Genomic DNA, 25,632 nt, shown 5'->3' on the forward strand with positions numbered 1-25,632 from the left:
TGTGTGCTGGGGCAGTGTGTGCTGGGCCCGGGCAGTGTGTGCTGGGGCAGGGGCAGTGTGTGCTGGGGCCGGGCAGTGTGTGCTGGGGCAGGGGCAGTGTGTGCTGGGCCCGGGCAGTGTGTGCTGGGGTTGGGGCAGTGTGTGCTGGGGCAGTGTGTTGCTGGGCCCGGGCAGTGTGTGCTGGGCACGGGCAGTGTGTGCTGGGCGCGGGCAGTGTGTGCTGGGGCTGGGGCAGTGTGTGCTGGGGCAGTGTGTGCTGGGGCCGGGCAGTGTGTGCTGGGGCCGGGCAGTGTGTGCTGGGGCAGGGGCAGTGTGTGCTGGGGCAGTGTGTGCTGGGCCCGGGCAGTGTGTGCTGGGGCAGGGGCAGTGTGTGCTGGGGCAGTGTGTGCTGGGCCCGGGCAGTGTGTGCTGGGCGCGGGCAGTGTGTGCTGGGGCAGGGGCAGTGTGTGCTGGGGCAGTGTGTGCTGGGCCCGGGCAGTGTGTGCTGGGGCAGTGTGTGCTGGGGCAGGGGCAGTGTGTGCTGGGGCTGGGGCAGTGTGTGCTGGGGCCGGGCAGTGTGTGCTGGGGCCGGGCAGTGTGTGCTGGGGCTGGGGCAGTGTGTGCTGGGCCCCGGCAGTGTGTGCTGGGGCTGGGGCAGTGTGTGCTGGGGCCGGGCAGTGTGTGCTGGGCCCGGGCAGTGTGTGCTGGGGCTGGGGCAGTGTGTGCTGGGCCCCGGCAGTGTGTGCTGGGGCCGGGCAGTGTGTGCTGGGCCCCGGCAGTGTGTGCTGGGGCAGTGTGTGCTGGGGCAGTGTGTGCTGGGGCAGTGTGTGCTGGGCCCGGGGCAGTGTGTGCTGGGCCCGGGGCAGTGTGTGCTGGGGCAGTGTGTGCTGGGGCAGTGTGTGCTGGGCCCGGGCAGTGTGTGCTGGGGCAGGGGCAGTGTGTGCTGGGCGCGGGCAGTGTGTGCTGGGGCCGGGCAGTGTGTGCTGGGCGCGGGCAGTGTGTGCTGGGGCCGGGCAGTGTGTGCTGGGGCAGGGGCAGTGTGTGCTGGGGCAGTGTGTGCTGGGCACGGGCAGTGTGTGCTGGGCCCGGGCAGTGTGTGCTGGGCGCGGGCAGTGTGTGCTGGGGCAGGGGCAGTGTGTGCTGGGGCAGTGTGTGCTGGGGCCGGGCAGTGTGTGCTGGGGCCGGGCAGTGTGTGCTGGGCGCGGGCAGTGTGTGCTGGGGCCGGGCAGTGTGTGCTGGGGCCGGGCAGTGTGTGCTGGGGCCGGGCAGTGTGTGCTGGGGCTGGGGCAGTGTGTGCTGGGGCAGTGTGTGCTGGGGCCGGGCAGTGTGTGCTGGGGCCGGGCAGTGTGTGCTGGGCCCGGGCAGTGTGTGCTGGGGCTGGGGCAGTGTGTGCTGGGGCAGTGTGTGCTGGGCCCGGGCAGTGTGTGCTGGGGCAGTGTGTGCTGGGCCCGGGCAGTGTGTGCTGGGCCCGGGCAGTGTGTGCTGGGGCAGTGTGTGCTGGGCCCGGGCAGTGTGTGCTGGGGCAGCGTGTGCTGGGGCCGCGGGGCGCGCTGGGCCCGGGTCACGCCGCGCACGGGCAGGGGCGCAATGCCCGCCAGGGGGCGCCCTCCGCCGCGGCAGGGCTGCGCGGGGGCCCGGGGCCGTCGGGGGTGGCGCTCGGGGGGGCGGGACGGGCGCCGAGCCGAGCCGAGCCGAGCCGAGCCGAGCCGAGCCGAGCCGAGCCGAGCCGAGCCGAGCCGAGCCGAGCCGAGCCGAGCCGAGCCGAGCCGAGCCGAGCCGAGCCGAGCCGAGCCGACTCGACTATACGCGGGGGAGCCAAACCAGGCTGTTGCGTTCTTTTCCCGGCCCTCAGGCGAGGAAGGCACCTGAAGGAGCGGCGGCGCCCAGAGGGATGGGAGGTAAGGCTGGGCCGGCGCACGAGAGGGTGGAGGGTCGGTCCCGCCGCCCACAAACTTTCCGTCGTGAGCGGGACGCGTTCGTGGTGCGGGAGCGGCTCGCCCGCTCCCCGCTGCGCTCGGTCCAAGCGGGGGGTGACAGCCTTGCTCACCTCCTCCGAGCCCGCGGGGACCGCCGTGCTTTGGGGCTCGGCCGGTGCTGGCCCCGCGGGGTGGGGCTCCTGCTGCCCCGCGGCCGCGCTGCCCTGGCGCCCCCGGGCCTTCTCCTGAGGCGAGCGCGGGCGGGGGCGGAACGTGCCCCTGGTGCCGGCCGGAACGACAGGTGGTGGGCGCTGCCTGGGAGGATGGGATGGTGCTGGTGAGCGCGCTCCGCTCCGAGCAGCAGCGGCTGGGCTGCAGCCCGCACGAAGGTGCGCTTTCCCAAGTGCTCCTCTTTCCTTTTACTGTTCTTTTTTCTTTATTTCTTTTTTCTTATTTTCTTTTTTTTTTTTTTTTTCCTTGGGAGGAGAGGGGGTGTGCGTTATCTGTTTAGTTTATTTGTTCGTTTCCCTTTTCCCCATCCCGTCTTTCAGAGGTAGGTCTCTGTGTCCTTCCTCCAGAGCTTCAGGAGCCGGCTCGCTGCTGCGCGGGAGCCGCGGGCTCTGTGGACCTGCTGCCCTCGGCGGGTGCCCAGCGCGGGGCGACGAGCGGGGCCGGGCCGGGCTGGGCTGGCGCAGAGCTCCCGCCGCCTCTCCGCGCCGTGCTCTGGCGCAGGGAGGCGAGGTCCGGAGCCCTGCGTGCTGGTCCTGTTGTAACCGTGTTGAGCAGAGGGGTGGGAGTCTCAGGCAGGAGCTTGTCGTCTTCCGTGGCAAATGCTGAGACACAGCCTCTTAAAAAGGGCAGTTTTGCTGCCCTTGCTTTAATGCTGTGTGCGAAGTTAGTGTCTCAAGAAACGTGCCGTGCAGCTGATCTGCCAGGTCTGTTGTGAAGACACAGGCTCGGGGTGCTGGATTTTGCTTTCAGTTTGCAGGGTTTCTCAAGGAAAAATGATTTGTGTTAAACTTCTTGTTCCCTAGTGGAACACAGTATTTGAAATCCCTGCAAGTCTTTGCAGTCGCAGTGTGACAGTCTGACAGCTGCTGTCTCAGAGACGGACCCAGGGCTTGTTACAGAAAAATTCTTAATTGCCGGTGCAAGGACTCACGCGCCCTAGAGGTACCCGCTGTTGGCTTAAAAGAGAACTGCAGTGCAAGCGCAGGCAAAGGCTCCTGGAGAGTCCTGCTTGAAGGTGATCGACCCTGCAGATCATCTGTCTTCTGGCAAGACTGCTGCCAGCCGGCATTTGAAGATGTAGAAGCCTTCTTGCTCCCATTTGATGGTCAAATCAGCCTGTTCTGGGATTGGTTGTGGACAGCTTTCATAGATAAAATATTCTGATTGAATAGCTGTATGGTGGTCTGAAGGATAAAGGTGTTTGAGGACTCTTCCCAGCCCTGCCTAAATTTCAGCAACTTTTTATATAGGCATCAGGATTGCCTCTGTTCTCCGAGATTTTTAGTTGTATTTTACACACAGATATAAATTGTATTTAATAGGAGATACTTGTAAGACAATGTTTTGGACATACCTAACTGGACAATTTATGTGCTGGTTGCACTGCAGTAGGTAGAGGAGAGCCTGTTTCCTGCTTTTCCACAGCAAAGCATGTTATTAAAGATTTGCACAAGTCTCTGAGTGGACCAGTAATTGTGACCTGTGAACAGGTTGTGCTTCCCTGCTCCATGGCACACAGAAAGGAGCATTCCGGGAACACAAAAACAACCAAAAACCCCCAAACATAAGAACAACAACAACAAAAACAAACAAACAAAAAACAAAACAAAACCAAAAAAAACCACCAAAAAACAAAACCAAACAAACAAAAAACAAAAACCCCAAGACAAAATAAAAACCCCCAAAAACCACCAAAACAAAATTAAAAAAAAAAAAAACACCAGAAGGAGGAAACTGATGTTTTTTAAACAGACAATATGCACATTCTGAAAGTGGACTGTATGGTAGAAAGAAAAGGAGCACAAGATAGAGTACAGTCAAGCAATACTGAAATCCAGAAAGTGCTAAAAGAGAAAAGGAGGTGGGTGCAGAATGGCAGGATGTTGCTTGTCATCAAGCCTCTTGCAGTGATGATTTTATGCAGTTTGCTGTTGTGTTGGTGTAGTAGCTGATGCTGCTTAGAACGCATTAGCGAGTGATGTGAGACTTGGGACTGGACCAGATCACTTCAGTTTCTTTGCTGGTGTTTCTCTCCTGAAAAATATTCTTTATTAACTGCCAGCAAAGTACCTGGAATCGTTAGGCCCCTGGGGAAGGTATTTGTGTTTTGGAACAGAAACTGAGAGAAACAGAGAGGTCCTAGTGCCCTGGGAACAAGGACCACAGAGTAATTTGGAATAGCAGTGGTTTAAAAATTTTATAGGACAAACATGGTGCTCATCTTTGTTTAATATTTAGTCTTTATCACTAGTTAGGTAAACTGAGATTTCAGATGGAATTTTTTAGGCAAAACCCAATGCTATTTTCAGTCTTCTGTTTTAGGGTATTATCTCAGAATTAGAGGCTTTGGCACCATTGACAGATAGATTAATGTCTTTGAGCCTCTTGTGAGCCTTTTCTGACTTAGGCAAGAACTGTCCAGATAAGATGGAGAGAGAAACCTAAAATGAGTCAGCTAGAACTGGAATTTTAAGCTAAGCACTGCAGAAGTAAATTTATTTCCAGAGAAACTATACTGTGCTATTCCACTAAGGTTGTAGTGATGGGTAATTAGCGTATTAGTATATTAAAGGAGAAATACTTACGGAGGACCTGCAGATACAGCTGAAGATCAATTATATGTGGTGTAACTGAGAGGTTCTTTTAAAGTCATTTGGACCAGACAAGAAAAGCAGAGGAGGTTTTGCTCACTGTTCTTGTTACCCAGTCTTGCTGCAACACTCCCCTTTCTCTTTCGTGCTAGTTCTCATATGCAGTGGGTCTTCTTCTCTGATTTTAAAGCTTTAACTTTGAACAAAACTATGGATTTTATTTGTTTGGTTATTTTGTATAATTTTTTGTTTTTCTGGTGGGCTCAGGAAAAGGTTCAACAAGTATTAAAGCAGGACAAGAATGTGAGATTGGAAAGAGGGAAAGGAAGGAAGAAAGAATGTAAAACTGGGTCATCTGATCTTGTGAACCATCACTGTTGTTTGATTTCCCCTGGAAGAAAAACAGGGGACTTAGCCTAATCAAGTAGCTTAATGGGACCACACTTTTTAACAGCAGGGGGCTCTTTGGCCAAGAGTTTCCAAGAACTGTTTGGTCTAGGAAGTCTGTCATCACTTTTAATCTAAGACATCTGCTGCTTCTGCTGTTGAGGGCATTTGCTTACCACACCAATATAATCAAATAAAAAATAAAATATTTTTTTCATTTTGAAGATTCAACATACCCTTATGCTGACAAAAGGTGTAGGTTTTTAATCTAGAAAGAATATAGTGAATTCTGTGGATAATAGCATGCAGTATATCCAGGTGGTTGGTAATAGATGTCCTTTTCTGTCTTAAAGATAACTCTCTTTCCACTGTAACGAGCATTAGTTTTGGATCTTGGATTTTTGTTTGGGTATAGAAAAAATGAAAAAAAAAATTATGCCACTCTAAAGTTTCAAAGCAAGTTCTAGCAGATAGAAGAATGCACCCTCTGGAGAGGGTGCTGAGCAGGTGTTTAAAGCAGCCTCATGAGCCCTCATACCAGGCACTGACTTGGGTGGCACTTCCAGTGTCCTGAAACTGAAAAGATGTGAGGGGAGCTGATTTCTTGCCCTTTGGTTATTCATTCCTTACTTCAGCTCTTCCTCTCAGCAGAACTGCAGTTTATCTTTTCCAGCTCACAGCTGTCTGTATTTCAAAGTAATCCAACCTTTCATTGATCAGTATAATACAGTACAAATGCTAGGAGCTTTAACTTTTTCTTCTTTTAGCCAGGAAAAAAAAATAAAGAAGATCTTGAAATTTAGTCTCTTTTTTTTTTTTTTTTTTTTTTTTCTTAAACGAAATTTTAAGTGGCTTTGAAATTTTTACTAGTTTTAATAATTAGTAATTATTTTCACTTTCCCATTTTAGTGTCTCCCTCCCTCCCCCCACTCCCTCTTTGTTCTTGTACCCACCGCCATGTATTAGAGTGCTTGATGAAGATAGACATTGAAGTGGTGTCTATTCACAGATATGTTGAAGCCAATACACTAAAAAAACCTCAACAAACAGACATGGTTTTGTTTCTTTTGATCTCCAGTTACAGCAATGATAGAAAGTTACAAAAAGTTTAATTGTAAGAGTTATGTGTAACAGCATTAGTCTAGAATTTTTCATGAGAATGTTCAGTACTTAATTTTTAAGTACTCATTTAAAGAAAAAAAAGGCAATACTTAGCTATTTGACTTTAAATAGTAGAAGACCATATTCAGTTTCAGAAAATACAGTTCTTTTCACAGGAGTAGAAAGTTGCATATTGTTTCCTCAAGGAGGGTTAAGACTGAAATCCAGGTGAGAAATGTGAAAATAGTATTGATTACAGTTACTTCTTTTTTCTTCTATAAGATACAGTTCACTGTAACTTGTGAAAGCACAGATTTTTTACAGAGAGCTAGCACGGGCAGTTCTTAAATAGCTGTGTTCCCTATAAAAGCTTAGCTGATGTCAGTTAGGTAAGCTCACCTGGATACCCCAAATTATGATCTGATGAGGTCTCTCTTCCCCTCTTTCAAAAAAGCCCAGGCAGTCTGCATTTTGGAAGTGTGAGTCACAATTGACAATGAGGAATGCATGAGTTAGTAGGCATATCTTTATTCTGTTCATTGAGGTTCCTCCCCAGAAGAGCAGATGGAGGAAGTTAATGTTTCCATGCTGTCCAGGGATGAGCTCTTTTTAGGTCAAGGTGCTGTCATTACCTAACGAAAACATGCTGTGATTCTATGGAGAACTGATAGAATCCAGTTAGAATCCACTAGGTTGTGCAGGGTTGTTACTAGTCATAGCTGCTGAAGTCTGTGCTGACTCTTGGCTTTTTAGAGACTGGAATCTAAGTATAGAGCAGAGCAAAGAAAGTAAAATATAAACATAGGTACATTCATACAACCTTATGTCATCTTGCCTGATACATTATGTGTAGGGAAACCTCAAGGTCACAGCCTTCAGTTTGTCAACTTCCTTGAGTTTGGTATCCAAAATTGGTTTACATTAATTCCCCACAGTAATCACACATTAAAAGCAGCAAATTAAGGAAAAAAAAATCAGAGTTAAGTGTACTTGAACATATTTTGCAGACATCAAACATCACTTCAGTGTCAACATAGTTGCAGAGTGTTTAAATTAATAAAACAGACTGACTAATAAAGTTGGGAATGTTACATTATCTATGTGCCAAACTTGTCTTATGTTCCCATACAACCAGTTAAGAACTGAGCTCTCCTGTTGGTGATTGAAAGCAGAATTATATTCAGGAGTCTGAAGCTCATTCTTTCCTCCCTGTCTATGTAAAGAAGGAGCATATGAGAGGGGAGTGAGTGGCCTGAAGTCCCTAGCCCAGTCTAATTTGGATGCCTAAAATTAGGCAGTTGCAAATACCCTGTTGTTGCATTCCTGGAATAAGGAATTATACCAATCCATTGCAATAGCTGTATGCAGAATCAGTTTTCCTCCCCCCCCTGCCCCCCTCCCCCCCAAGTGAGAAGGGATTTTTAAATATCTATTTCATTTGAATTAAGAAAAAGGAAGGCAACCCAAGTTACAATCCAGCGATTAAACTTCTTAGCAAAATCTCAATAATCTGCAGGTAATGGTAACAGTACATACATTTTTTTGTCAAAATAATCCCTTTTTCTTCTCCAGTTCCAGAAGTCATGGACATATTTTAACTCCTTCTTACATTCAAGTTTGACATATTCAATTTATGATGAAAATACATGAGAAATGAGATATACTTGAAGGTATATGAAATCTGAGGTGGAAAAAATCCATGTTAGAGGTCGTCCAGTTTTCAAATGAGTAGGGAGTGATATAGAGACCATAGGGTATTCAAGGTATCTTGAGTAAAGGTTAAACTGATGAAGATGATAATTTGAAGTACTGCTTGATTCTGCCTGAATGAAGGAAAGAAAGATGGAAGAGGGATGGAAGAAATTTGTTAGTATGTGTTCATACAGTAGTTCTTTTCAGATTAATTTTTTCTGCTTATGAACTTGAAGCACATTGAATGCATACATATTTTACATAGTGTTGTGAATCAACATGTCCTGAAATTCTATGCTATAGTTATTCAATATGCTGTATATATATAGAAAGCTATATATATAAATCTGTCTATATATATAAAATATAAATATATAGTTCATGTGTATTTATTTCATATATGTATATTTCATATCTATAAATATATCTCCATAGGGTATGGAGACAATTATATTTGAAAAATAAAGATCAAAGCTGGTAATTGACTTTTCTTGTTTGGGAGGACCTGTCATTATTTTTTGAGTTTAAAGATGTCTTGGTCATCTTAAATTCTCATTTGTTTTGTAAAATAAGATCTTCATAATGCATAAGACTACAGGAAGGTCCATCTTCCTTATGCATGTCTGCATCTCATACTTTTTTCCTGAGTGAAAGTACTGCAAATAAAAAATCTATGCAGTAATGTATGTAAATTTTTCAGGTTGTAAATCAGCTGTTATTTTATGTGGAAGGACTACAAAACCTTTTTAAAATAGTGCAGAGAAACAATACGGGAGCAATATCCACTTGTATTTTTAAAGACCTACAGAAGCAATGATACCAAATGCTCTTTCATTTGAGTACTCTACATGTTTAACTTAGAGCACTGAATGTTTTTTGAAACCAAGTCCCAACTGTCAATTTGAAAATTATTAAAATGTGGATATGAAAAACATATCAAGATGAAGGAAATTATTGTATTATTAAAAAAGAAACAAAACATAGAAGATTTTACCTCTTTATGTAGTTTTTTTTTTCAAAAGACTGTCAAAAATTCTGTGACATGTTCTCAGTTCCATTTGAACTGCTTCCCAGGAACAATGGCTGTATTGCTTATCTTTTAAGAAATTGGTGATTCTTTGAAAGTACTTTTTTATGCTATATGTCGAGCTTTTTAGGATCCATGTTTGAAAACTGTTTCTTGCTTTTGATTGTTCTTCTGACAAACATGTCTCCAGTTCTTCAATTTGATGATGAATTCCATTTTGGAAGCTCTCAATCTTGCTTGTATTCCAAACATCAACAGGAACATTTTTGCTAAATAGTTGGAAGATGTGTTGAAGAAATTCATAGATGATCCTTATGATGTTCTTCTCTGTGACCTTGATAATCTCTACAGGGAATCTGAAATCAGTTGTTTCGCTGAGACATTGCTGGGGAAAATAACCACCCATTTTCCACAGAAAGTTCATGATATGGTAGTTCACTTTGTTTCCTTGGAAAAGACAAACTGAACGTGAGATTTTGATGTACAATGCCATTATCATGCAAATTTGCAGTAAACTTCTCTGAACCATAATGGTCATGCTGATGAAGCAGTCAGCACTATTTTCCTTTCCTTTTTGCAGATCTGTAAGCTTGCAGTTTCTTGGTTGTCTTATCTTGCTTTCATGCTTCTCTTTCACATCTCTCAATTTATTTCATCTGTACAACACACTGGGTATTACTCACTGTGTGGGAGTTGCTCTTTCTAACAACTATGGTCCTGCCAAGGTTTACTGTTTATTTCAGTTTCACACGGTTGCAAAGGTTTTGCTCATTTCTGCTGTATTTAATTGAAAAATGAGTAAATCAGTCAATCCAGTGATTCACAGGATATTGGCAGATTAGCAGGTTAGAATGTGGCAAGAACATTTCATCTTCTTATATTCTTACTAGAATTGGTGATCCTGCTTGAAAAATTTTACTTTTATGCTTAAGTTGGCAAAGACAGTAAAAGATAATCACATCCCTGGCTAACAGATATGCAACCAAAGCAAGATGTAATTTTATTGATTTAAGAACAAATATCTTTTTAGTAGGATAAATTGTTTTGTTTGGGCAATGGCTTAAATTTTATTAGCAAAATAACCTTTTTGTTGACACAAGCATTGAATCACTAGGGGCACATGTTGCTATGACTATACTGGCAAAAAAAAAGAAGTATATACAACTCTTGAGACTGATGCTGTTTTCTCCAAAATCTCTGATAGTTCACTGTTCAGAGAAACTTTGTTCTACTCCATCACTTGATGAATCAGCCTCAATTTTTAAATCCATTAAGGAAAGCATGCTTTTACCTAAAAAAGGGGAATGCGTTACATTTCAGAGTAGGAAAATTCTTGTTCTGAAGCCTCCTCCCATTGTCTCAAAGTGGGTTCTTTCACCTGGTTTGTGAGAGAGTCTGGATCTGCTCATCCACTGAAATGCAGAAGAAAACGTCTTTTAAATCCAAACCAGTCACATCAGTAATTGTCCACAGTTATTTGGTTTATTGCTCTTAAATCCTATTCCTTCTGACTCTCTTGTTCCTCTGGGGTCTGGGTCACTAGTAAACAGATTTAAGCCTTCTGTGCCTTACCTTGTGAGATGTATAGAGCCTTCTGATTCAAGCATTTAACTTGCATAATAAATCTCATCCTAGAAAAGACAGCAACATTCTGGCATATAGAAACTCACGAGTGAGTTTAATGTCTCCAATTGGCTACTCTGTGAGTTGCAGGAATGGCCATAAAGCTGCCCCAAAAATCAGAAGCTGTAGCTTCCCTTAGCCCTTACAGATAGTTTTTACTCAATATGTGTCTCTGCTATTTATAAAAATTTCTTTTTTTTTCCTCTGGTCTTCCTGAAACTACAGGGTCTCCTGGGGGTTCCTTGATATGTTCCCCTGGTCCCCTCATTCATTGTAAAAAAATTCTCCAGCATCATAATGTTTCCATGTTTTCAGTGACCCTTACTGCCTACAAATATCACATTGATTTAGGCCAGAAGAGTGTGTGTGTGTATTTGTGCAGGGGAAGTAGGGGCCTTTCAGGCCCCAAGCCCCTTGCTTGGGGCTATCATGTTTCTTTCACCTTTGTAATGCCAGTCTCTTTTCTTTCCACAGTAACATGGTAATCAATCTAGCCTAAGTATGACCCCAGCTAGGGTAACCTAACTGTTAGGTTAACAGTTTTCAAAAGCTGAAACCAACAGATCACTTCCAATTTGACCATTATGAAATATAAGAAAGGACATGTATAAAACCTGGCAGACCCCTGCCGCTTTTTTTAAAGTTGCTGTATCCCTGCTTGCTTATTTCCCTGAGTCTGGCCAGCAAAAGGACTAAAATCCATACTTCTTATATGTTCTTTATATTGATCCATATTCTCTTCATCCATCTCCACTCCTATGTTATATGGTGGGAAAAGGAGGGAACTAACATTCACGCATCTTCTGCCTTATCCCCGCTGCAACACACGACCTTTGCCTTAGTACATGACATCAGCATATCTCCTCCCAACATATACTTTTTCTGAATACCTGGGTCTCTATACAATGTCATAAAAGCATCAGCATAAACCAAAACTTATCCCATTTACCAAGTCAGCAACAAAACACCAATTCTAAAATAAAACCACAAAAATCCATTTTCCCCATTCACCAATTTATAAGGTGTCCACTACTGCTTACAGTATGTATGCATTTTGTCTTTAGTCATTGGATCTCCCCCAGCTTACTCCAGCTTTTCAAACTAAAAACCCAACAGCTACAGGGTAGAATTGTTGGACTAGTTTGCCAATATTCAATTGCCCAGTTCCATTATCCTTAGGTTCCAGACCTCTAATACAAATAATTTTGTACTCTCTGCTCCAACTCCTTGTTGTCAGAGAAAGGAAAAGCCCTCTCTTCAATCACACAGTTTTGTCTGTAACAATTTTAATGCCTAGGCATTTATTTATTTATTTCCCAGTTCTGATGTCCTGTTGATATTTACACAGTGCCCTGACCTTGTGTCAGCAAAGATAGGAGGACACCTCCTCTCTTTCACACACTATTTATGTTGTGTACAGTGATAGTCACTGTTCCAAATCTTCCTTATCCAATTTACACAGAGCTTGAAGTTTTCAACTACCAATCCCGCTGGTCAGCCCAGGACTGCTCGGACTGATCAGTTACAACAAAATGAAATTTGATACTCACCAGTCTAGAAATTCACATCACTTTTGCCCTTGTTCAAATATCTCTGGAGTGTTTTACCTTTGAGTTGCTCACCACCTCGATGCTGGTAGAGGATTTGACGGAGTCTCCAAACTGGTGCAAATTCTATTTGATCTGATTCTCCTTTGCTGGTAGCAGCAAGGTGATCCAGGCAAGGCAAGGCTTTATAGTTCCCATTTGGATCACCTAGATTGTTGTCCCAAAATGGGTTCTTTCACCTGTTAATACAAGAGGCTGATCCACACACAAAGCTCGGGTACTTGATTTATTTAGAGTTCTGCTAGAAAGGGGTGCTGGGTGACAAACCCGCAAACCCAGCACACAGACTATCAAAGCTTTTTACTGTTTCTACATTTTAGCAAACAAAGACATTAATGTTCATTTGTTACAAGTTACATAATTCTGCTATTAATTAGTGTTCTGTCTTCTCTTGGTTTAATTATTCCCTTGCTTCTTTTGCTAATTAGTCTGCTCACTCCCTCTTTCTCTTCCTTGAGTTAGTGTGTTTCTTGAGTCCATGGTTGTTATTTTCCCTTGCCAGAATTACCCTTTACCCTGTTGAAGTGTTGCCTTTTTTACTTTCTTATCTTGGGAGTTCTGCCAGATGACCTTGTGGCCTATAAATTCTGCATTCTTTGTGTCTACTCTCAGTGGTGCATCATTCTCCCCCAGCTCTGCTAACCTCCTGCTAGGTCTGTGATCATTGAAGCATGACAAGCCCTAAACCTTAACAAGACTATTCTATGAGCAAGTAAATAATCTTTCTAATACCTGAATATCACTCTTGTGAATACAAGCTCTCAAGAAGACTGAATTCACTTGTGTTGGTAGGAAAATGTCCCATCTTCAGGACTACTCCAGCTGGTGTAAGGCAGAAGTTTTTCTCCGAGGGTCTGGCTGATGTACTTCTCTGACTATCAGGTCTTTGGGCCAGGCTGTAGTAGGACTGCAGGTAGGCACCACTGGATGAATTCTAAGTGTTTGAATCAATCTGAGCCTTTGATAATGACACTTCTAAGAAAGTGCCACTAAGCCCTGTGGCTTGAAATTGAAGTGCTTGGTTGGTTCCTGAATATGCATTAGCAAAGTGCCATGTTTCTATGTATCACTGACTTCCTCTAGCGCAGTACCACCTTTTGAACTCATTCCTATAATCACAATATAGGAAGTCACTGGTGGTTGAAAACAAAGACTGAATAACAATTAAGATAAGCAAAAATTACGAACTATTCAGCAGGCAGATTTGCTTTTCTTCTTGTGGGAATCTTTATGGATTGCTAATTCTAATGGTGAACAAAAGTGATTTACCTTTATGTTATTCAGTCTGCATAATTACAGGAATATTTGAAAAAGAATATGGGTATTGTATAAGTTCAGAAATATTTTATGTTGTCCTGATTTCATTTGGAATAGGATTTATTTTTTTCGTAATTGCACGATGTGTTTTAGATTCAGCAGGAGGGTAGTGTAGATGAAACATTAGTGATTTGGCTGTAGCCATTAGAACTGATGTTTCCTGTGTTCTGCCAATGAACAAGTGCAGATGAAGTTGGAAGGGAGCCCAGCGAAGACAGCTGACCTGAACTGATCAAAGGGATATTCCACACCAGAGAACATCATGCCCAGTGTATTAACTGGGGGGAGTTGTACAGGAGCTGCGGATCTTTCTCTGGCCAGTAGGTGATGAGCAATTGTATTGTGTATCACTTATCTTTTTTGGGTTTTATTCCTCTTTATCACTATTTTTGTGGTTGTTGTTGTTTATCATTGTGATGATGATGATGATGATAATATTACATTATGTGTCATTTATTAAACTGTTTTTACTTAAACCAATGTGTTTTACTTTTCTTTCAGGTTTCCCTTCCCACTGGGGAAGGGGGAGGAGTGAGTGAGTGAGTGACTGTGTGGTTCTTGGTCACCAGCTGGGGTTAAACCATGACAGATGCAAGCAGTGAAGGATTTCCACAATGAAAGAAAGTATTTTTATAAAGGAAAAATAAATCCTATTGATGCTTGGAAGCATCTATTATAGTATGACTGAGTGAAAAATTGCTATGGATAAGCAGTTTCTTTTAGCAAACCAGTGAATGACTTCAGTAGTTACGCAGTAGTATCCTAGAAATATAAGAACTCTCCCACAATTATTCTTGTTTTGATTCTGCTGATGCTAAGGCTGTAGTTACGTTGTGGTATTGTCACAAATTATCTACACACAGAGGTCTTCAGAGAAGTTAGTTTATGAATGAAATATGTGGTAGGGATGTCTTTGTGTTTGAAAGACTGAAAAGAGAATCAGGAGGACTGTGGTAGATTTAGCACATTGATTTGCCACAGATGTGTTTTTAATTTTAATTTTGTGTACATGTGTATGGATCTATTGCATTAAATGGAGCATTGATTTAAATCAAATAAGGGCCAGTCCTTTCATCTACTAAAGTAACATGAGAAGCAGCTTAGTGCTGCGTAACAAAGTGGATCTAATTCACTGTTAAGTGGTTCTATTCTGTTTATACACTCTCATACCTCTTTTCCTTCCATTGTCATTTCATAGGAAACCCATGAAATATTTGATTGTTGTAGGAAAAAAAATAAAAATTCCAAGTGGAGATTAAGCAGTATGGAGTGATTGTAAATGATGAAGAGGAGAATATCCTGTGTAAGAAAGTTCAGGTCAAGGTTAGGGATCAGTGACCTGTTTGCTTTGTGTAGCTTGTCTAAGGACAAGTCAGGACAATTGCTTCTCAGAGTAGCTGGAGAGGATTTGATGGAGTCTCTAATCAAACTGGTGCAAATCCTATGTGTCTACCTAATATTATGTGTCTACCTAATATTATGCATAGCCTCCCTAATTTGGGGACATCTGAGGATCCACATGGAGATTACCATCTTCTAAATCAGAACTCTTCTTTCCTGAAAACAGAGGAGGGAGATAAACACATTCTTTCCTGTAGTGCAAACCAGCCACCCTGTGACCAAGCACCTCACACTGGCTCTTTCCTTACCTCTTCCGGTACATAAGAAAATACTTTTCTTGTGGGAATGAGAAAAGTGGGTTTGAATGACTGAGTCAGAAGCTATGCATCTGCTTTACTTTTAGTGCTTCAGGATTTTGCATTTCATTGTGTTCTTGCCTCCTAAACACTACTCTGAAGTCTGGTGGATGAACCAAGATTTGCTGAAAGAACCGTTTTTTTTGTCTAGTGAGATAGAATATGGTTGTTTGGTTTGGATTTTTTTTGGTTGCTTCTTTTTGTGGTTTGTTTTTCTCAACAACAACAACAATAATAATAATTTTAAAAATCTGTCTGTCACAGATGTCTGTGACAAATGTGAGCATCAAAATGTCTTGTAGTTATGCTTACGTAACCTGTTATGTTTCAGTGAAGGATAAAGAACTTTTGGACTGAGGATCCCATTTTGCACCAAAGCAGATGACAATATCAACATTTTATGGCTCATATGGGAGGTGAAAACAAAATCCAGAGGATAAAGGTGAAGGTCTGGTACAGAGGACTAGGTGCCAGCTGAATGGAACTGAGATCCCATATCTGAATTCACCTAAATGAATTTGTCTAGGTTCAAAGTTTCTTAGTTTTCCTGTATTTTAACTATATTTTTCTTTACAAAGTAGATATATCTAGTTAGTACATGTCTTGGGAGCATTATACAGTTTTACCCAGGCTATTTGTTAAGATTGTCTAATGGAAGCATTATGAATAGTGCAGAAAAAAGAAGAAAAAAAAAGGCAGAGACCTGAAAATCAGTTTTGACTTTGGGCAACGCTAAATTCTGAGAAAGATGCTACTTTAGCTACTTTAGCTTCCATATTGTCTTTGTTTCCCTCAGCGTTGCCCTCTTTTCTTTCTTAAGAAGTAGTAGTGATAAACTGTTAGTTTATGTGATAAAAACTTGCCTGTGCTCCACAAGGTAGTGCAGAGAAACATTGGCAGGTGTGGAGGAGCCTTAGTAACCCTTTCCGCGGCTGCTCCCAGCCCCATCACTGGATCCTATCTCCTCAAACCCAGAGGAGCACAAGGGACAGTGGCAGGCAAAGACCCAATGTAAGGATTCTGAGGAAAGGCCCCTTCCAGCATTGTGCTGGGGCAGCCTCATCCCCTGGCATGGGAAAGAAATGCATCAATATGAGCCCGTCCTGGAGCACCTCACAGACTTCCTGGTTTTGCTGCCTAGAGGCAGAGGACACATTGCAGCATACACAGGAAGACAGGACTTATGGGATGCTTAGGGGAGAAATTAAAAGCAGGAAAAGGAATGGAACTGGGTTGTTTGGGAAGGAAAAAGCAGGTGAAAATAGAGGGAGAAAAATGACTGGTCATGTTTAAACAGCAGCTGGTCAAAACTCTTCTCTGTTATGACCTGAACACCATTATGCCCTCCCAGCAAACTCCATTTCTAAATATTTTCCTGGGTGAGGGACTGTTTGACTTTCCAAAGGAATTTCCATCTGGCTGCATTGTCTGACTCTTTGGGTTAGATCTTCATGACTAATGTTCTCATCTGTTTGCAATCAATTGTAATAAACAGTTAGACTAACTGTTATTGTTCATCTGTCTGTAAGAAGGTCATCTTGGCAGCTAGTGAAAGAGTGGTTATGAAAACACTACCCAAGAAATAGGAGATACAAGGTTCCTGATGCTTTTTCACCTGTATGAGTTAGTGCTAGTCTAGTTAAAGTTGAGGTGTTGTGTGATAAAAGAAGAAATCAAAATGCCAGATTAGATTTGCTTGGTTTTCCTGCTGAACAGTGTTTTTGTTTCTGGGAAGCGTGCATCACCTCATTTTTCCCCTAGAAAACCCTTAGGCCTGAATCACAGAATCCAATAAACATAATAGGAAAAGCTCCACTGACTTGTTTACCCACAACTGCAGAGGAAATATTTCACACTGAATGTATTTTAAGAGATCACCATCAGCCAAATTACTCCTGGGAGCAAGCCTCTAACAGGACATGAATGATTCCAAGCTTAAGGTGAAGTTTACTGCACACAGCCAAATTGATGTGATGGCCCTAAGAGCTGGTCCTTTTTCTCTCCTGTTTGGCCTCAATACTGTTTCAACTTGGAAAAATAGTGTGACTGGAAAGCTAATCACCTTTCCTTTCTCTGGGCAGGAATGATGGTGATGAGAACAATCCAGAGGAGCACAGCCAGTAGGGTGAAGGAGTGGATTCTGTCTCTCTGCTCTTTTCTACCTTGGTGAGACCCCACCTGGAGCACTGCATCCAGCTCTGGGGGCCTCAGCACAAGAAAGATGTGGACCTGTTGGAGAAAGTCAGGAGAAGAGCTGCTGAGTTGATCAGAGGGCTGGAGTACCTCTCTTAAGCAGAGAAAGTTGGGGCTGTTCAGTCTAGAGTGGAGAAGGCTCCGGGGAGACCTTGTAACACCTTCCAGTACCTAGAGGGGCCTTAAAAGAAGGCTGGAGAGGGGCTTTGCACAAAAATGTGTGGTGATAGGAAAAGGGGGAGTGGCCTTAAGTTAAACAATGGCTGGTTTGGGCTAGATATTAGGAAAAAACTCTTTACTGTGAAAGTAGCACAGGTTGCCCAGAGGGGTTGTGTTAGTTTATGAAACTAACTAACTAATGTGAGTTTATGGTCTTGAACACCTCGAACTAACCCCATTGTTAGAGGCGTTCAAGACCAGGCTGGATGGGGCTCTGATGATCTAGTGAAAAGTTTCCTGTCCACAGCAGGAGGATTGGAATGGTCTGTAAGGTTTCTTCCAATCCAAGCTATTATATGATTCTATGTGCTTAGTGATTTTTCCTGTGTTGGTCAGTAGCTTGTTTTCCTTCTCATTCAGCAGCTAATTTTGTGTGCTCTTGAGGACTGAGTTTATTTTGAGGGGTTTTTTGAGGTTTGAATGGCTCTTTCAAACATCATTGAAGGAGGATGGTGGTTTGTAAGGTTATTGTTAGCAAGACAGACACTTTGGACTTTCTTGTTCTTGGAAAGTTTTGTTTCCACGAAATCAGTTTAAAAAATGTAATAGAGAGATAATTAAATGTTTTCACCTAAAAAGTTCTTAAAAGTTAATAACTTTCATAGAGAACTAAAAAAGTCTAAGCAATTATTGCCAGGTGTCATGGCTGTGGACTTTTTGTGAAAAACTGCAAAATAAGGTGGGAACCAAGAATGTTTACATCAGCTTGGTTTGACAACAGGCATAATAACCATGCCAAATTCAGCTTATTTATTGGTTTTTTAGTTGTTGTTTCATTTGTTTGGGGCTTTTGTGTTTGGTTATTTTTCCTTTCTTATGTACCCATCTCATTGGGTCATTTGCATCTTTGTCCCGCCCCTCCCTCAAATGTTAGTGTTGGAGATAAGCTTTGTTTCCCCTTGGGATCTGGTCACATATGAAAATGGATATTACCAGCAAGTCTAAAAGCCTGCCTTGCTAATGATCTTGGCTAAAGGATGCTAAATGGTTGCAGGAACACTTCGTTCTGTGGTTAATATATTACTAAGTAACAAAGTTGTTCTGAAAGCTCTCATAAACCTTGCCAGGAATGCGTGACCAGAGAGGTTCCTGTAACAGGATGGATTCTATGTTAGGAATAGCTCATGTAGCCCCATGAAAATATCACTGCATCTGTTCTCCTGTGTTCAGAGAAGTGCCTACAGTACCGTCCATTCTCACAGAATCACCGAGTACGTAAGACTGAAAGGGGCCATAGTGGGTCCCACATCTGGTCCAACTTCCCCTTCACACTATATCAGAAACAGTTCACATTTCCTGCTTGAAGACCCTCAGTGAATCCAGTGATATTCAGTTGATTTGCTGTGTAGATTGTGACACTAAAAACTAGAGTAAAAACTGCTGGTACTCTTGTTTGCTACTTAGAATTTTGCAGAAGTCTGTCTGTGGAAGAACTTGCATAGAACCTAAAACTTAGGTGGGTTCCTAAGCCCTGTCTTAGTCTTTGCTGAGTAAGCAGTTGGACTGTATGAGAGTTTATCACTTGTGGAATTGTGCATTGGCATGAGTCTTTTGATTCTGTGACATTAGTAACTGGTCATTGGCACCCATTATTTTGAAATTGCTTAGCCACACACGACAGGCAATTGAAGAGGGTTGCATATGACAGATCAATGTTTTGGGCAGGACAAAAGCTCTGAACACAGGAACTTTTGATGTGCTGGAGCCATGAACCAGTTCACTCTAATGCTTATTTCAAAGTCTATTGGAAGGACAGCTTTGAAACCCTTGATGAATAAAGAATGTACGTGTAGATGTCAAGTTTGGGCTATCCATCAGATATTTCATTTACACTGTGAATTTATTAGATCCAAAGGACTCCATTATCCAGTGGAAATTGGGATATACATTATGTTGAGCAGGTTCAAGCTGAGTTAAACAGAGGGGCCAAATCTGTTTAAAGAATATATTTGAAGTGCAGCTTTATGAACAGATGGCCACTCCAAATGAGGCAACTGTGTTTTCCTTCCTTGATCTCTATTGGCCTGGTGTGTGGCCTTGAACAAATGGCTTGCTCTCATATTTCTTGCTTCCATCTGCTGTTCCCAAAGTACTCGAGGAGACAGTTTTTACATGATACAGTGGTTTTGATAAGAATTTTGTGGTTATATTTTACAGCAAAGAGAGCAGTCATTTGAAAACCTGATCTTTCACTATTAAAATAAAGCAGCATTCATAATCTGATTTATTTTGTTTATTGTACTGATAAAGCTACCAAACACAACTTAATTACATTAATGGCCTTTATAGAATTATAAAGAAGGAAAACTTCTCTTAGATTGTATATCTCATTATGCTTGCAGGTGTAATTTCTTATCTTCTTCATTTTTATAGTGCTTTGCATTAGAAATGTACTGGTTTCTGCAGGTCATCAAATGTGGGAGATTGCAGGGGCAGTGTGCTTCCATTGGAAGCATGGAATGAGACAATCCAGAAGTGTAACATATAGTATGTAAGACATTGCTGGTATTCCATTGTAATCCCTGAACAAAATCTTGATTTCACATTACCTTTAAAAAATCTTGTCTTGCGATGAAAGTGCTTAGGTTGAAAAGACTTCTGCTGAAGCACTTTGGAGGAAAAGGAGAGGATAAGCTGCTGGAAAACAGAATCACAGAGTATCCTGAGTTGGAAGGGATACATGAGGATTGTCAAAGTTAACTCCTGGCTGTTATCTGTAGGGTAAAACACAGGTTAATATGATTTAACTTCCTTAGTCTCTTCTTTAGTGTTTTTTATTTTCAAAATCCTTTGCAAGCAAAGAGATTTTGCATTCCTTCCTGACTACATATTTAAGCAGCTTCTCTCTGTTTTATGAGGAGTCTGAAGGGTACAGAACTTTCTTCTGTTTGCTTCAGGCAATCTTGAGTTCTGGTGTGATCTGCTTTACAAAATACAATCACCCAAATGCAATCCCCAAGTCACATTATTTTTTAGACAGAATTGCAAATTATTAATAATCTCTTAGCAGTACAACTGGAGCACAAGCTGGGAGATGCCTGTGTAACCCAGCTCTCCCACTCAACCAAAAAGGCTTCCTGCAGAGCCTTGAGAGTCTTCAAAGTTCTCAAGGCTTTTCCATCGAGATAGGCTGCAGAATTCACATGGCACGAGGCATCAGAGTCTGCTGTGATAACCTCAGTAACTAATAACCTCTTTTCCATGAACTATATTCTGCACCATACTGTAAACTAACATGTTAACAAAACAGAACTTAGCAAATAAATAAAGGCCTGAGAGAGAGCTGTGGATCACCAATACAGCTTCTGTTTTCCAAAGTCTGTCCCACTCATGTTCTTATCTAGGAACCTAGTTAGGATTAAAAGATGGTGTCATAGGTTGTCCCTGGCCAATTGCCAGATACCCACCAAAGCCACCCACTCACTCCCTTCTGCAGCTGGACGGAGGAGGGAAAATTTAACAAAGGGTTCCTGAGTTGAGATAAGGACCAGGAGAGACATTATTCATCAAATAATGTCACATGCAAAACTTAACACAAAACAAAACTTAGAGGTATGCATTGAATTTATTACTAAGAAAATCAGAGCAGGAAAATGAGGAGCAAAATGAGCCCTTAATAACACCTTCCCCCCACTCCTTCCTCTTTCCAGCTCTACCTCTTACCCTGGCGGTGCAAGGAGACAGGGAATAGGGGTTATGGTCAGTTCACCACCTGAGGCTGCTCCCACTGCTCAGGGAGAGGAGTCATTATCCTGCTGCACCCTGGGGTCTCTCCCATGAGAGACAGCTCTCCATAAATGTCTCTGATGCAGCTCCATCTCATTAAAAACAGCTCCCTGTGACCTGCTGCACGTGAATCCCTCCCTTGGGCACCAGTCCCCCTCAAACTGCTGCAGTGTGGGTCACTCTTCCATGGGGTGCAGTCCATCAAGGACAGACTGCTGCAGCCTGGGGGCAGGGCCCCACCCTCCATGGGTCTCCCACAGGACCACAGTCTACTCCAGTTATCCACCTGCTCTAGCATGGGGCTCCTCCACAGGAGGCAGGTGGATCTCTGCATCCCCCGTGGACCCCCGTGGGCTGCAGGGGCAAAATATGGTCTGCACCACGGCCTGCAGGGGAATCTCAGCTCCAGTGCCTGGAGCAGCTCCTGCCCCTCCTTCTCCACTGACCCTGGTGTCTGCAGCATTGTTCCTCCCGCATGTTCTCACTTTGCTCTTCTCTGGTCACAATGACAACTGCACAACCTCTTTTTGTTTTTCTTTCTTCTTAAATATGTTAACACAGAGGCGTTACCACCATTTCTAATTGGTCCAGCCTTGGCCAGATGCTCATCTGTCTTCGGAGCCAGCAGGAGTTGGCTCTGTAAGACATGGAAGAAGTGTCCAACATCTTGTCACAAAAGCCACCCCAGAATCCCTCCCTTTCCTTCCCCACTGCCATTTCCAGAACTAGGCCATGGAACTCCAGTACAGATGGTCATAACTCAATGTCTTCTAAGACAAAATAAGGTAGGTATAAGAAGTTAATTTACACCACAGTAGAAAGGTTCACACCATAATAGGGAGTATATATGATTTATTAGATAAAGAATTTAACTTTGAGAGTCTGAATTCAACTGGTTAGAGTCTTTTAATTTAAAGGCTCATGGCAACATATTTAATACAGTGAAAATAAAATAAGGTGACTGGTAGCCTGTAATGGCACAAGTGGAGTCCACAAAAGATCATTTCAGGCTTGGCTCTAACTGTAATTCCCTGTATCTTACCACTATCCAATGCCTTTTCCAAGAGGAAATACTCCAGGTTTATGTACTTTGCTATGAAAATAACCCACATGAAGGCTTTAGCTTTTGCCATGTTCTATTTGTGGCAGTGGCTGCTGCACTTGGTCCTGCTGGACTACTGTATTTATTTGTGCCAGAGCCAATGGCACAAATGTTGTACATTATTGAAGCATTGGTTAGCCTGAATATACTGCTGGGCTAGTGCACTCCAGAGGGCCAGAAGGCTTCCCTGGTGTTCATGCTTTGAGCAACTAAAACATTGAGAACTGGGCTGGGCTGGTAACCAGAAAGCCAATACATTTTTATGTCCTGGGGGTGCAGTGATGAAGCATCAGTGCTGGCTACGTCACTTGGCTTGGGTGATCAGGCTGTGTTCACTGTGGAATTGTCTTATCTGTCCCTTCAAATCATACAGTCAAAATTCAATCCTATGCCTTTTCAGAATTTAGTCCTTTTTAGACCATGCCAGTCCAGAGGCATAGTTGTCTTACTTTCTATTCTTCATGAATGGTTTTCTACTGAATTAACATACTGATAGATAATTGAGAGTTCCTGGGGTTGCTTGCTAGGAACTTTGTTCAGCATTTATTTGTTGTAGTATGTATGATTGTTTATTATGCTGTGCAATTTGACATATAGTCCAGAAAAGTGGTGTTGCTGAGTTATTTTTTGTAATCATTATATTTCTAAGGCAGGGCCATTAGCTGCTCATAATATAGACTTGTTCTCAGCAATGCAGTAAATTGAGCTAATGCTACATTGTTGTGTTGTTCGTATTGCTCTTTCATTTGTAAATTGTGGCATTTAATTATACACTAATGATTGTTTTTATGTAGCTGCAGTAATACTATCAGGCATTTGTCCTATGTTCACCACAAACTCACTGTTTTTCATTATCAAAGCTAATTTTCTCTGTAGACAGGTCAGACTAGTTTTATTAGTTTAACTAGAGTAAAGGACATGCAGAATGTTTTTAAACATCTCTCAGACTCTTGAATTCCAAGATTTATTTCAAAAGCACTTCATAGAAAGCACACAAGAAATCAGATCAGGGCAAATATTTGTTTGCCCTGCAGACTACCCTCTTACCTCTTACGTTCAGTAGAAAGAAGATGGTAGAATTGCCATCAGTGGACTGGTTTAGAATGGTATTATAAAAAGAAGTAACTGTGACCAATTCTGAAATGCTAAATCCTCTTTGAGAATTCTTTCTTAAAGTGTCATAGTTAGGAAGTCCTTAACATCACATTGAATCTCATGGTTGATAGGTAAAGTATTTCCAGAGTTGTTTTTTCCCTTAAACAGAAATAGGTAAAAGGGACTGTTACTATTAACATTCCACAGGGTCATCAAGTTTTCCCCTGCAACTAATGTTCCACTGCTAGCAAATACTTTTTTTCAGATTTGCAAGCATGACAGAATGTGTTATAGGTATGATAGCAGAGAAAACTGATACACAGTCTGCAAAAACAGACACAGAAAATTGATTTGAAATTTTACCTAGTGTGGGAACATGTTTACCCACAAAAAGACATCTGCTTTGCTTTAAGAAGGTGTTAACTGGGTCATAAGTCTTCACGAGACAGTTTTGTGCTCTTCTGTGCTTCTCTTTACCTCTCTCTTGGGAGAAAAAAGTTTGTCTCAGTTCTTATTCTCTGCTTAGAGCACTTAGAGCTTAAATGAGAAGTTGTGTTTGTACTCAAAGTTTATTCCTAAAGATTTTTCTGTGTGCATGCTAGTGTTTCAACTCAAATGCTGACAGTAGGATAATAGTAGGGATCATTTTAGTTTTCTGGGATACTGGGGCCTGGATTCGTTAGATGATTCCTTGTATTCCCCATAGATGTCTCGTTTCCTCAGTCCATTTCATTATACCTTATCACAAAAAAAGAAGTGCAGTTGAGCCAATTCACTTGTTTGACTTGCTGCCTACACTTTGGAATATGTTCCATCAAAGTTTCATCTTTTGATGCTCCTGTGAACAGTAGTACAGTGCACCATCTAGACCTTAGACTTATTCATCTGATAATGTCTTAGAAACCAAAATATTATGAAGTCGTAAACAGACAAGAAGCATAAAGCTTGACATTATGTTTCCTGCATTTTTTCAGTGGAGCTGTTCTGTAACATCTGCCTGATGCTGGAATAACCATGCAATTAATCTAACAGTTCTAATGACAAAGGGATGTGAAAGATCAGAAGAGAGCATATAAGGTTACCTCTTACCCTTTAGCAGCCGTATGTTGAAATCTCTTTTGTAAAAGGCACAGTTCAGGCTTGGAGTATGCAGTTTCACAGTCTAGGTACGGTACCTCTGCCATGGAGCTGAAATATGAGTCAGTTTATCTAAAGACTGCTGTCAACAGATACATTTTATGTGTCCAACCTACCACAGATGACATCTGTTCTGTGGAGTTTTTCAGGATATTGTGTCACTTGGCTTTAGGGGTGTTGGATGGGCACCTGTGCTAAGGTTTATGCTCTACTTCCATGGGTGGGTCTTCTGGAGATTGCATCACATTTAGAAGCTTTGAATTAAATCTGTAGAACTGGACAGCACCTACAATATTCCTGTGGGACAGAAAAGCTACATGCCTATATCTGCGTGACTCTTTAGACAGAATCTGCTTTGCTATAATTACCTTGGAATTATATTGTTTGCTTGGGGCCTACACATTTACAGAAGCACCCTTACTTTACATTTTCTTATTATATTCACAAGACTATCAGTATGTTTGCAATAAAGTAAATCTCATTTAACCCATTAGATAAGTCTGGATAGACTTCTGAAAATTATTTTTGTTGAAATATAGACATGATCATTTTGCAAGCCTTATTTAACTGCTTCTGTTCAATACAGTGATTGAAATGTATTTGAATATGAATGTGTGCTTGCATTGCAAGTTAGGTCTTTATTTTTCAATATCTAGGACACAACGAGTTTTGTCTGTTGTTCTGCCTACTTTTTTTTTTTTTTTTTTTAATTAGGTTGTGGAAAATACAGTGCCAGTGTCCATGTTTGTTTTATAACAAAGAAGTTGGAACTGAAAGAAACAGAAAAATGATGGTGTTTAGCAGATTTTGGAAAATCCTGATTTTCTGGCAAGAGTTGACTTTCCATTGCAATTATAACTGGCATATTCAGTATTTGAAATATTTTATCATGGTCCTTTAGAGGGACCATGTTCTCTAAATACGTGTGCCACTTATACCACATTTTTCATGTCAATTTAAGCAGATTAAAATTGTATTAAAATTGAATAACA

General features: G+C 42.4%; 2 protein-coding genes across 2 annotated transcripts in view; one reads left to right on the forward strand and one right to left on the reverse strand.

Annotated features, from left to right (window-relative positions):
- The first annotated feature begins 1,728 nt into the window (after positions 1-1,728).
- MOB3B (MOB kinase activator 3B) overlaps positions 1,729-25,632 on the forward strand; it is an 85,585-nt gene continuing 61,681 nt past the window's right edge. The window contains exon 1 of the mRNA XM_063180064.1: positions 1,729-1,877. The gene's annotated coding sequence lies outside the window, so the exon portion shown is untranslated. The remainder of the gene's footprint in view (positions 1,878-25,632) is intronic.
- IFNK (interferon kappa) lies at positions 8,896-9,462 on the reverse strand. The gene has a single exon (XM_063180764.1). It carries the CDS (start codon positions 9,460-9,462, stop codon positions 8,896-8,898), a length of 567 nt encoding a protein of 188 aa, XP_063036834.1.

The sequence above is a fragment of the Melospiza melodia genome, chromosome Z, assembly GCF_035770615.1.
Source record: "Melospiza melodia melodia isolate bMelMel2 chromosome Z, bMelMel2.pri, whole genome shotgun sequence".
NCBI classification, from domain to species: domain Eukaryota; kingdom Metazoa; phylum Chordata; class Aves; order Passeriformes; family Passerellidae; genus Melospiza; species Melospiza melodia.

Bases quoted from the DNA above. Each gene is read 5' to 3' on its own strand.
- IFNK (XM_063180764.1), bottom strand. From the start codon at position 9,462: ATGACCATTATGGTTCAGAGAAGTTTACTGCAAATTTGCATGATAATG.